Genomic DNA, 13549 nt, shown 5'->3' with positions numbered 1-13549 from the left:
ATTAATCTTGTTTATAAATGACCGTGCCTAGAGGTGGATTTAGAGTAGATATGTATACTGTTCTATTATAATGTATATTATTGTATCTTTGATATATATTTTTCATTTTTTTCAGTGTTGTTGTTCTTTATTGTTTTGTTGCATATGACGGTCTCCTGATGAAGGCAGTGGCCGAAACGCGCGTAGTGCTCCAACCCACCGCATTGCCAACCTCTCTAGTCCCTCATACCAACGTGTCATTTGTTTTTGTAATGTTCGTTATTTAATGTTAATTTATGTTGATTTAACAAGAAATCTTGAAAATGAATATAATTAAATGAAAACAAAGTAAGAAAAATAATATAAATAAATAAAATATATATTTGTACAAAATTTAACAATTATTGTTGCTTTCATGTTATTATATATAACGTATTGATACTGAAGTCCATCCCATAGGATATGGCATATTAGCTACAATTCATTTGCTACAGTTCTCCTTCTTCTCAAAACTAATCACTCTTGCGCTTCACCACGTCATATGGACCGGTCCACCTGTACTGGAGCGAACAAGGCTCCACAGGGGCCATGACCCAAACTTTCTGTCCAGGTTGAAGCTCAATCAGAGCGGCATTCTGATCGTACCACGGCTTCATTTCCTCCTGGCTGGCTTCCCGATTTGCCTGAGCAAGATCTCTGAAACACTGAGTCTGGTTCCTGAAGGCCAGCATGTAACTATATACATCCTGGGAATGTTTCCTGGGAGATTGCTCCCAGCCTTCCTTGACCAGACTCAAAGGTCCTCTTACCGGGTGACCATACAAAAGCTCAAAGGGGCTGAACCCTAGAGAATTTTGTGGCACCTCACGGTAGGCAAACAATAGGCATGGCAAGAGGACTTCACACTTATGCCTCATTGGTTCCTCAAGACCCATGATCATGCCTTTGAGGGTCCGGTTGAATCTTTCAACCAGCCCATTTCCTTGTGGGTGGTAAGGAGTGGTGAACTTGTAGGTAACACCACAATCCTTCCACAGAGACTTCATATAATTAGAAATGAAGTTTGTGCCTCGGTCAGACAAAACCTCTCTGGGGAACCCCACACGGGAGAGGATCCCCATCAGTGCATGTCCCACCACGGGGGCCGTCACTCTCCTGAGTGGAATGGCTTCCGGGTAGCATGGTCCACCAAGACCAGGATAAACCTGTTGCCCATGGCTGTCTTGGGGTCCAGTGGCCCCACAATGTCAATCCCCACCCGTTCAAAGGGGGTACTGACTAGAGGGAAAGGTTGGAGAGGAGCCTTGTGCCTCCTTCCACTTTTCCCATTTGCCTGGCAAGTTTGACAAGTCCTACAATAAGTATCTGAACTCTTTCGCATCTGGGGCCAATAAAAGTGGGAGACAAGCCTTTCAAAGGTCTTGTTCTGCCTCAGATGACCAGCTAAAGGAACATCATTAGCCAAACCTAGTAGGAAGGCTCTGAAGCACTGGGGTACCACCAGCACACGGGCTGACCCAGGCTCAGCAACCTGATATACATGAGACCATTCTCCCAGTAGATCCAATGTGATCCAGACTGATCTCCTGCTGCCTGGTTTGTGGCCTGTTGCCTCAAACCCACAAGAGAAGGGCACTTCTGCTGCTCTTCACAAAATTCCTCCCTGGAGGGACCCCCTTCTTGCTGCCAATGGGTCAGCTCAGGAAGTTTAGAAACTTGCTCCCCTGTAGGTTCCAGGGCATCCCCCTCAAAGTCTGCCTCCTCCTGGACCGTGGGAACAATGGGGGCTGGTTTCCAGCGCCCCCTACCTCTTCTCTTTAAGGCTGGTCCCTGGGCCATATTTTCGGGCTCCAGGGTCTCTTGAACACCCTTAGCTGCCATAGACCGATGGGTAACACATGCCCACTCAGGCAGACCCAACATCTCTAAATGCACCTTCCTCTGCACCTTAGCCCAAGGGGAGTTTTCTAAATCATTGCCTAACAGACAATCAACAGGTATGGCTGGCCTCACAGCTACTTGAAGAGTACCAGAGACCCCCCCGCCCCCCCCCCCCCCCACTCAAAGGGAACTTGAGTCACTTTGCAATGGCTCTCTGTGTTGTCAGTGGCAACAACTGGGAAGAAGGCATGAAGGACTACCTTCTCTTCAGAAACTAAGTGACACTTGACAGCTGTCACACTTGCTCCTGTCTTTCTGAGAGCCTCCACTCTATGGCCATCGATAGTCACCCACTGCCTGTATTTTTTAGTGTTATCAGGCAGCTTAGTTTGAGGGACCATCTCAAAGTCTCCTAATGAGACAAGGGACATTTCTGCGGGACCCCACCCACCTTGGGCACCCATCTCCTCCCCACCCAGGGCTACACTGGCCATCTGACCGGGTGGTGCATGGGGTGGCACATACTGTCCTTTCTGAGGACATTGGGGATCATACCAACGGTGTCCCACCTGTTTACACTGAAAGCAGGTAACAGGCCCCCTATGAACAGGTTTACCTGTCGGGGTCCTGACTTCTTTTCAGGGGGAGGCTGGGAACCCTTACCTTGGTTCCCTTGGGAATTACTTTTGGGACCTTTTTGGAACTCCCTCTGTTTCCCCTTGTCCCCCCACTCTTCTGCTGGGGACCCTGCCCACCTTTGGCGGAGTCTCCCACAAGACCCTTGTGGAACCTGGTACTGACCCAGTGGTCAGCCTCTTCAGCAAGCTTCCTAGGATTAGTCAACTTGCTATCAATAAGGTGCTGGCGTAGCTCTGGAAAACAATTAGCAGACAAGTGCTCCCTAGCAATCAAATTATAGAGCCCTTGAAAATCATCAACATTGCTACCCCTCACCCAACCATCCATAGCTCTGCAAAAGAAAGACACATATTCTACCCAAGTGGTTCCCTCCAGTTTCTTACAATTTCTAAACCTCTGTCTATAGAGCTCTGGAGTTAACCCATACTTTGTCATCAGTGCTTCCTTCATGTGGGCAAAAGACATTCTATGAGAACTGGGAAAGTCTAACAAAGTATCCCTACCTTCAGTTAAAAAGCGGCCCCACAACCCCGCTCCCCAGTCCTTCTCAGGGACCCGGTGGGCCAACATTGCGATCTCATAGGCTGCAAACCACTGCCCAATATCTTAACCTTTGTGAAAATCCTTGATGACACCCTTGTGAATATGTACCCTGCCTTCTGAAGGCACAGATGGTGCGCTGCCACCAGAGAGATTGATTTCTAATCCCTTGGCCTTGATTTCTAACTCTCTCAGCATTCTCTCATGCTCCATTTTCATTCTCTTCCTTTCCAAAGACAACCTGTTATTCTCGGTCTCCCTCTGACCCTCTATCTTATGCTTAGCCAACTCCAGCTTCAGTGCCCTATTTCTCTCCCTATCTTCCAGTTGTCTGGGGGACAGGTCTTTGGAAGAGATGCTGCTGCCAGGTGGGGACGGCACCCCTTCCCTGGCTGGAAACTCTGGCCCTTCAATTAGCCCATTTGCATCCCCAACAGGCTCCACCACAAGATCAGGGGCATTCCTTGCTTTTACCCAGGCCCTCAGCGCCTTTTGGTAGTCTTCCTTTTTAGAAATTCCTGGTGTAGCGACTTTCAATTTCCTGCAGAGATACTTGGGCTGTTTCACAGTGTAGGTTTCCAACCTCTCTTCCTCAATATCAAGATGCATAGATGCAACAGATGCTGGTTTACTCGTGGTAGTGAAAATTGGGAGTCTTCAGGAAAAAATTAACAGTCCAAGGAAAAAGGATTAAAAAAAAAAGTATGTGGTCGCGTTTGGTCTGCACTCACTAGTAGTGTACAACAATCACTGTATATGAAACACAAATGCAAAGTCCAAATCCTCACCGCTGACCACCAATGTTGGATCTGGGGGTCTCTAGTTGGCAATGGTTATCACCTTTGTCCAAATAGACAAATCAATATTCAAGCAAGGAGAGGTCCCTGACTGCTTAAGCCGATTTTCCAAGAAATTGTTGTGACGTTTTGGTACTGGTAGAAGTAGCCATGCCTGTATTTGGACTGCATGGGCTATGTCTAAATAAGGGAATGATTTCTATGCCTATATTAGGGCAATGTGAATTGTACCTATATAAGGGCATGAATCGGGAAAATTCACTCGGATCCTAAAACGCCATTCAACAGTGAGAGAGCTTCAAGCTGTGTCCGTTCATCCACTATGCACCACCTTTTTCCTGGGAAAACTGGTGTTTCAACATTATTGCTGAAGGTTATGGTGCCTTGTCATGTCGGACAGTCCATCACCCTTCTGCCATTCTTTGCTCCCCCTCACCCCTTGAAAGAGGAGAGACTCTTTTGCTTAGACCCCAAAACAGATGCAAACTTTTACATTGATCGTTCTAAGGACTTTGTGGTGTTTTATCGGGTGAAAAGGTATAGAGCAGTGCAGAAAAAAGACCATCATAAGGTGGATAGTCCTCTGTAATAAAATCTGCCACATATTGGCTAATAAGCAGCCCCCGGGCTTACTCGACCACAGCCAAGGCTGCTACCACTGCTTTGACATGCGGGGGCTTGTTCTGGACATCTGTTAGGCAGCAAGATGGGCATTGATTCACACATTCACAAAGCATTACTCCCTTGATAGCCAGTTTCGCCCGGAAGGGCATTTTCTGTGAAGAGAATAATATAAAGATTAACCCCACCAAAATAAAATTCACATTCACGAAAATCAAAAGACCTTTGCAGAGCTCCTTTATTTAAAAAAAAAAACCTGTCCTTTAAAAGATGGGAAGTTTCTACTATATGGGCTTAAAATGAGCCCAAGAGCTGTCCTGGTGTCCACCAAAAGGCATTGAGCCAAACTGAAGGAGCAGATGTAAAAAAGAATTTGGAGACGACTCACTGAGTGCCATTCTGCAGTTCTTTAAAGTAAATGTGGTAGGCGGCACAACATATGGATTACAAGTCGGGAAAAATTATTTCTGAAAGCCCTCTTGAAACTGGGCCAGGGTACCTCACTAGCCACACTGGAGCTACAATTTCGCTTTTGTAGCAATTCTAACAAAATTGATTTGCCATCTGCTATGCTGTGGATTAGACCGGCACAAATGGATAGAATCTTTGTCGTTATGGATCTGGAATACTGTAGGCAGTCTGTGTGGCCCGACCATTTAGAGGGATTATTGTGGAAGATTGAGCGACATGATCTTTGATCTAATCCCAACCTTGTAGACTCCTCTACTGTTTACTGAGTCAAAGATGGCCACTGGTGCTTCCAATTAAAACAGCAACTTCAAAATGTTAGAAGTTATTTCTGTCGGGATACGCATCTCTAAAGACAAAACTAGGATTGAAAACCTGTTCAAATTCGAAAACTCTGGAGTTTTTTTGCACATGGTCTATTTGTTCCAGGTTAGGCGCATTTCTGCTACAAACAAATAAAGTACAGAAGGGCCCTCAAGGCAAAGCAGTAGGGCGTGGCGATTCTAATCATAGGAAAAAGTTAGTACACTGTGATACATTGCTCCAAACAGGTATTTAGTATAGGAGAATTTTACTGCCACTGTTTAGGCATGTGAAGATAAATAATTATTGGGAAACAATGTCTCTATGCTAAAGTACAAATGATTTGCTCAATTTTTGATCCGTTGCACTTTTCTTTAGGACAGCATGGCTACAAAGGAGGGCGCATTCCTGAGTTAGGCCAAGTAAACCTTATGTAGGCACCAGCTATGATGGGCTCCTTTACAGCATTGTTAACATTCAGAGTACATTTTATGTTTAGTCCTCTCAAGCTAAAAGCTGCTGCCACATTGAGTTGGCAGTGTTCAGTGTCATTGATTGTTGCAAGAAATAGTGCATGATCTTATTCTACATGTCATGCGGCATTCTTATCCTTCTTTTTATGCCGTATTTATTATTGCACAGGTACTTTTAGCTGTAATAATAAAGCTCATTGAATTGAGATATGCTTCGCCTGGAGAGCTCCCTGCCATCGGAGCTGTCACTGCAGCCGGAGAGGCTTCCATCGAGGGAAAACCACCGACCTACTGCTGAGGGGGCCATAACTCGGGAAAGCACACGCCACACGGGACTCCAGAGACCAGGAGCCCGTGCGTGACTCTACCAGCGAGGAGGCCCGCCCCACTACACACCGGCGCCATAACTGCTCGCCGGACCCGCTGGCGCGGGTCCCGCTTTGCCTGGAGAGCTCCCTGCCATCGGAGCTGTCACTGCAGCCGGAGAGGCTTCCATCGAGAGAAAACCACCGACCTACTGCTGAGGGGGCCATAACTTGGGGAAAGCACACGCCGCACAGGACTCCAGGAGCCCGTGCGTGACTCTACCTGCGAGGAGGCCCGCCCCACTGCACACCGGCGTATATAATCATATACGTTTCCCGCAGAGCGGGACGTGCGCGGGACGAGCCGGATGAAGCCCGGGCAAAGGGCGGGCTGTCTGTGGCCATCAGAGGTCGGGCGGGCCACCCCTCTAAGCTGTTACAAAGGTGAGCCTATTATTCAATATGGGAAAACGTAATATTAACTCCACTACCCAGCCTACTAAAGCTCCCTATGTTATACCCGCCTCTATCGAAAGCATGCTGGAAGATGCTTTTAATCTAGTCTCCACAGAGATAGCCAATACAGAAAGAAGTCGTCTATGGGATTGTCAAGTTCGTACCGAGAACTCCCAGAACCTCAGCCGATTTGTACGAATGATGCCTTGCCGCTCTCCCCAGTGGTCACAATTATAAAAACTGTCTTGCCGGCCATTCCATCCGCTGTTTCACCAGTGGACTGCAATACAATCACCATCACTGACTCACAGCAAGATCTCACGGCCCTAACTGTCATTCCCACCTCGGCTCCTAGTGATAAGACTGTTGGAGAGAAAAGGAAGAGCGGTCCCACTAAACCAACATTAAATAAGAGGAAACAACCACCTTGTAATAAAGGGCAACCTACTCCACAGAGCATGTGGTCCCGAGGGAAAACCACACCCAGTGGGGGACCTGTCATGGAGATTGTATCCTTAGATGACAGCAACACCGTCGCTGCCTCTACAAGAAGAGAGCAAAACTCTGCCTGTACACAGACTGAGCCAATAACGGGAAGTGCTCCACAGGATAGACTAAATGGGAACTTTATTGAGACCATAGTTGCTTCAATTTTTAAACAAATGGAAAGTCAAATGGACAAACAGTTCAATATGATTTTTAAAAGACTGGACAGATTAGAAAGCCTGGTGAAAAAGGAAGATGTAAAAAGGAAAGGTGCTATTAGTATTGATCAGCTAAGGGGAGACCGATTCCTGAAAGATATGGAGGCTGTCAACAGGGTCATTATGGGGGGAAGACCCACCTGCGGTACATTAGGTACTAAGAGTGTAACCAGGGATAGTGATACAGGGAAAAACCAGCTTCTGCCCTCACAGGGTCCTACTGCAGACACACCTTCTCAGACCGTGTCGCATGTAGCAGATAGGCAGCCCTGTTCCACTGGTGGGGTGGCGGGAGCTCCAACGGGGGACTCCCAACCGGCCTCTGTGAAACCGGGTAAACCCGAAAAAGTCGTTTGACAACGGGTCAACCGATGTCACACGGCCCAAAAAACAATTAGGGCCAGTATTTCATTTACCCCCTGAAGCCTGCCCCTATGCCTTAATCCTAGCAGGAGTCCCCCCCCCGCCCCCTGAAAGAGGATCAAAGTGAGTCTTGGGTTCAGCTGAAAAAATAAGTGCATTGATTGGCTGTCCAGGCACAAAGGTGTCGGGATGCAGATTTCTAGCGAAATCCTGACAGTACGACAGGTAGGTTGGGTTGGTCCCACACCTAAGAACATCAATGGAGATTGTATTGTCATGAATTTCAGGCATCCCTCAACCGTAAAATATATATTAAATAGCAACAATACCCACTTTAGTCCTTCAACCGCTGTGACCCCTCTACCCCTGGGATATTTTTATAGACCTCCACAGAGATCACATAACCCAGTTACACCAATTTACCCATTATTTAACAGGTTTAGTGCCCTATCTGACCTAAAGAGCCAGGGTTGACCATCAACGGGCTCCCCAGATGTCATAGAAAGGCGCATGACCAACGACAACGGCCCCCATGGTAATAATAAACCAAGCACCACTATCACTGTTCCCACGGCTTGTGTGGAGGTAGCATCGCCACGGGAATTAAATACAACTGATCTTGTCACCGTCGTGGTTACCCCTACCGATAGGTTAACCATACTAAGCTGGAACATTGCCGGTCTAAAAGCAAAAATGGAATCCATAGACTAGACTGAATGGATTAATAATTTCGACATCCTAATGTTCCAGGAAACATGGTGTACCAGTAGTCTGCTCCTTGAAGGCTATACTTGCCATAACTCCATTGTACCATGCCCGGCCGTGGGACGACCCAGTGGAGGCTTATCAATATGGGTAAAGATCACCGCAGGAGGCAAAACTAAAACCTTGGAGACCAATGATGAGAATTTCCAGGCTTTAATCTTTTCCAGTAGGATTAAATTGTGTTTAATTAATTTTTATAATAATGATTTTATATCACAACCGAATAATAACTTTATAAGGCTGTTTGATTTTATTGATAAAATTGTGGATGGACAAACCTACGGTAAATTAGATGGAATCATCCTATTCACAAGGGAAACGCCAACTCAGCTGCCCCTTTTGGTCGGGTGCTACCCTGTAAAAGAGGGGAGGAATTACTAGCCACTCGTGACCTAGTCAATGTTATGGAGATAGCCAGTCGCATCATGGGCGAAGGCCCTTTGGCCACATACACAGGGCGCGGCTGCTCCTCCACAATTGACTATGTATTCATATCCTCTCTACTTGTGGACTGTTTAATAAAGGCTGACGTCCCTAGCACTGTATACAGCGATCATAATCCAATTCTGACTATTTTTAAATCTATTAAAAGATTGGATAAATGACAGGAAATAGGTTAATCTCAGGGTAATCTCGAAGGGGATAGACAATAAGGGGCTTTTAGTGCGCATTATTAACAAGTACCCTCAACTGGTTGAAATCTGTTTATCCAGCGAACACAAAGTTCCTGAAATTATTGAGGCTTTTGCACGGCTATGTGTGGCTTTTAAAAAGGAGATTTCCAAACCAGTCACACGTCCTTGCCAAGATCCTAGGTGGTTTGATAGCTCCTGTTCCAAAGCAAACCGGGAACTACGGGAGGCACTCTCAGCAGAACCACGGGACCAGTCCCTGATAAGACTACTGAGGACACACTATAAGCGTGCCACAAAAACTCGGGCTGAAGAGCTACTGAAGGACCAGTGGGAATCGCTTGCCTGCACAGCCGTACTGAAAGATGTTGCCGGGTTTTGGGGCGAGGTCAAATCTTTGAGGTCTATAGGATCAAACATTACCCCCATTAATTGTAATATAACAGGTAAAATGTGGGAAGATCATTTCTCAAACATTTATGCTGCGCCTTGCACATCAGCTGACATCATCTACCCAGTCATCGCACTTAAAATAACGATAATGGAGGTGGAAGACGCTATAAATCAAAGTACAGGTAACAAAGCACCTGGTCCTGATGGACTATCCATCGATCAAATTAAATCAGAGCCTGAATTTTGGTCACCTCTATTGTGTAACATTTTTAACAACTTGTCCCATACCCCTGCCCCAGAAACCTGTTCTAATAGTACCATTGTCACCATCTTCAAGAAGGGTGACAGACTCAATCCTAGTTGTTATCGTCCGATATCTTTAATTGATAACACCTTGAAGATTCTAAGAAGAGTCATTTTTAATAAGATCAGGGCATGGGGGGAGGACAATAAGATTTTACACTCGTGTCAGTTGGGTTTTAGAAGCAACGTGGGGACTGTGGAGCAAGGTCTGAACTTAAACCTAATAAAGGGCAAATACACTATAGCCAAAAAAGTCCCATTGTATTTGGGTTTTATGTATTTAAGTTCTGCTTTTGATTTTGTTAACCGCTCTCGATTATGGGTGGTTCTTTTAAATTATGGGTTGGATAAAGCACTTGTATATTTCTTGGCCCACCTGCACAGTGACTTGAAAGCTCGCGTTAGGATAAACAATGAAGGGGAGGTTTCAGGGGACATTTTAATAGGCAGGGGGGTTAGACAAGGTTGTGTCTTAGCCCCCCTGCTTTTTTGTTGTTGTATATAAATGAATTAAGTAATTCACTGTCCAAACTAACAAGTGACGTCCCCAGCATTAAAGGTACACTACTCCCCGTTCTTTTATACGCGGATGATGCGGTCCTTATGGGCCGCACACCCAAAGCACTGCGCACTTAAATAACTGGCTTTGTCTTTTATGTGGCAGATCTTGGCCTGTGCACTAATTTTAATAAATCATACATAATGTCGTGTGGGCCCAAAAAACATAGCATCCAGCATATTGCGTCAGGAAGCGACGCCCTAAAAAGCACTAGCACTTTCCCCTACCTAGGACTGATGTTCTCAAATACAGGATCTTGGCAGCCCCATGTGGCGCATGGGAGGAATAAACTGGGTAAGGCAATAAATACTATAATCAGCCTTCAACAGCCTAAACGTGCTGAGGTAGTAATCCCGCTACTACAAATTTACAGAACTCAATGCCTATCTACGGCAACCTATGGCGCAGAGGTGTGGGAGTACTCAAATAGCGCAAATATACAGATTGAAGAGAACAGATTCTATAAAAAGGTCCTGGGGGCGTCTATTTCAGCACCCAATTATGTTTGCCATAGGGAGTTGAATCTTTCTTATGTGGAGGATTTCATCAGGTCAAGGCCGGCATTATTTTGGTTAAAAATATGGCGGAACCTTGCTGCTTCTCTGACCCAAGAAATAATCACGGATTGTTAAAGGTGTGACAGGGCAAATTACATACCCTGGTTAGGGGCAGTAAAAAGAAGCTTAGTAAGCGTGGACATGGAGTACTTATTTTCCTCCCCCCAGCCATTGATCAAGCACAACATATGCTAGTAAGAGGGGCATTATATAATTTATATCAGAAAGAAAGAGAAACGTCTGAGCATCACAAACCGGCCATCATAAGATATATCCCCCTTCTGGCACAGTGTGGCAGGCATAACAACATGCCGCAGGGGTACCTCAGAAAAAACCTGGGGAGGTGGAACAGAAGTTTGCTCTTTCGTCTCAAGGACGGGAGTATTAAATATTCCTTATCATTCCCATTGGGCTTCAATAAAAACCTGGAAAATCTGCAATGTCCCAGTAACCTAGGGTGTAAACAAACTTTGTTACACTTTTTGTTTTTCTGTGGTTTCTATGCTAGATATACAAAACATTACCTAATTCCCTACTTTAAAGAACATGCTGTGGTGGATTTTAATCTAGCATTTAAGGAATTAATGCTGTTAAGCTGTGTTGAAGTAATTTTTAGAGTAAGATGCTTCCTCCAATCTGCGATACGTTCACGAGCAACTATGAACACGCCTTGATAAACGGAATCATTTGCACATTATTGCGGTTTTGAATAAGAGCTTGAACGTTTATTTATTGCACACTTGCACTATGCAGCAGTCCCCACTGTACATTTGATGACACTTATTATAAAACGTGTGTTATATAATGTTTGCACTCAGCCAATTAGTTTACATTGTGTTTACATCTGAGTGTCAGCCTAGATCATAAAGTATGAGGTATTTTTATATAATGCTATTATTAGATCGCTCCCACCCAACATAGACTGTTAGGCAACCATCGCACAGATCGGTTGTGTTATTTTTAAATTGTTTTTAAATTGTCTTAAATTGTTTATTATGAGGATTGTTGTGACGATTATGTACTTTTATGGATGTTTTTATATCCGAATAAAGATCCCCTTTGACTTTGACTTTTTGAGATATGCTAGGCTACTTTGTTAAGAACACCACATACTTTTCTGAAGCATTATTGTGCATACACATGTTTTTCCTGCATAGGTATCTTTTCTAGACTCACAGTCACCTTACCGTCTTCTCATGTTAAGCTGTGATTACCAACCTCCTTTATTCATCTGAGGTATGGAAATATAGAAGAGGTCTCTGTGAGTGAACTTTAGGCCGCTCCATCCCAAGTACCCAAGAGGCTTCCACAGTCGGGGATTAATTTAAAGCATATGTTTCTGTGAAACATAGAACCATGGAGAAGTCTAGTAACAGGTAACTACTTTAACATGGTGAATTTTTGTTTGATATTTCAGGTTATGGAATTGTTTTATAGCTTTATATCTGCATGGCTTTTACCATCTTTGCAGAATGTCAAACGTGTACACATCTGCTGAATTTTTTAGACAGTTATCACCTTATTTAGAGTGTGGCGTATGGCATACTCCATCACAAACCTGGTGCATTTCCAATCCAGAGTATTGCAAGGGCATTATATGCCACTACACTTTGACTGCGGCGGATAGGCTAGCCATCACCTTTCTGACTGCGTATCCGATCTGCCAAACTCAAAATCAGGCACAGTTTTAAACACTATTTGTAGTATGCTGTTCGTAATTAAGTTTAATCTAATTGACAATATTATCTTCAATGTAATTCAAGTATAAGCGAAGTGATTTTTAATTATATATATTTTTGTTAAAAGTTTCATACTACAGACAAGAAGTTTCCAGATCTCCCTGGTTTAGAAGACTTGGGCATTGTTCCAACTCCCGTCGAACAGAAAGCCATTGAAGTTCTTCGTCGACATCGGAGATACCGTTGGTTGGAAGCTGAATTGGAGGAAGCCAGGCCAGCAAAACCAGTCAACTTTTAATATCCTGTTCGGTGACCTAACATTCTTCTAGTCTGCAGACCGTGATAGCATTGGCATGCTTTTTCGGGATTTGTGCACCCTACTTCCTGTACATATGAAATTAAGTCTATATTAAAATTGTCAGACATATTTTGTGTGTTTATTGTATTCCCGGAAATGAATGACATAATCGGTAACCACGTTCTTTCTAACCTGTCGCAGGAATACTGTTTTTTGTGCTTTAATACTGCATTTATATAAAAAAAAATCGACATTACGTTACAGCTTTCAGTGAGCTAATAACAGCAATACTTCACGTCAGTCAGACCGAGCGAAGGAGGCATGGAAAAGCAGCAGGAAGCATGTCATCTTTCAGCTATTTCTTGAAAGTAGTTAAAACAATTGACATACAATGGGAAGACTAGACAAACAAAAATGATGCAGGAGGAGCTTGCTATTGTAGTAATTCAATAATCTGAAGGATCCAAACATTGAAGCGTTACAAGAAAAAGGAAGGGAGGCTCAGCAATGATTAAATGTAGCGCGCTGGCATAGTTTTAATATGTCCTGCATTAGCAAGATAGTAGCATGTAATACATTTTGTACTGTAAAAAATATGCTGCAAGCACAGTTGTGTTTTTTCTCCGATTCATGTTATTCATTGCACTAAACCCGACTGGTAGACTTCAGGGTAGAGTTGTCACAGTCTTGATGTTAGCAGTGCTTGTATATGCGCACTGCCAAGAGGGTCCCACAGGTATAAATCAGTTTTTCCTGCGGTTGACCGTGGGTCGTCTTTGGCTGCAACATAGAGGCGCACTTCTTGTGAAATTCAAATGTGTATGAGATATGATG

General features: G+C 44.4%; 1 protein-coding gene across 1 annotated transcript in view; it reads left to right on the top strand.

Moving 5' to 3' along the window:
- Nucleotides 1-12844, top strand: part of NDUFA9 (NADH:ubiquinone oxidoreductase subunit A9) — a 184134-nt gene extending 171290 nt beyond the window's left edge. The window contains exon 11 of the mRNA XM_086921297.1: nucleotides 12545-12844. Within this exon, the coding sequence (XP_086777423.1) occupies nucleotides 12545-12715 (171 nt within the window). The 3' untranslated portion in view covers nucleotides 12716-12844. The remainder of the gene's footprint in view (nucleotides 1-12544) is intronic.
- The last annotated feature ends 705 nt before the right edge of the window (nucleotides 12845-13549 follow it).

The sequence above is a fragment of the Lissotriton vulgaris genome, chromosome 1_1, assembly GCF_964263255.1.
Source record: "Lissotriton vulgaris chromosome 1_1, aLisVul1.2, whole genome shotgun sequence".
In the NCBI taxonomy this organism is placed as follows: Eukaryota; Metazoa; Chordata; class Amphibia; order Caudata; family Salamandridae; genus Lissotriton; species Lissotriton vulgaris.
This window is presented reverse-complemented; position numbering and strand designations above follow the sequence as displayed.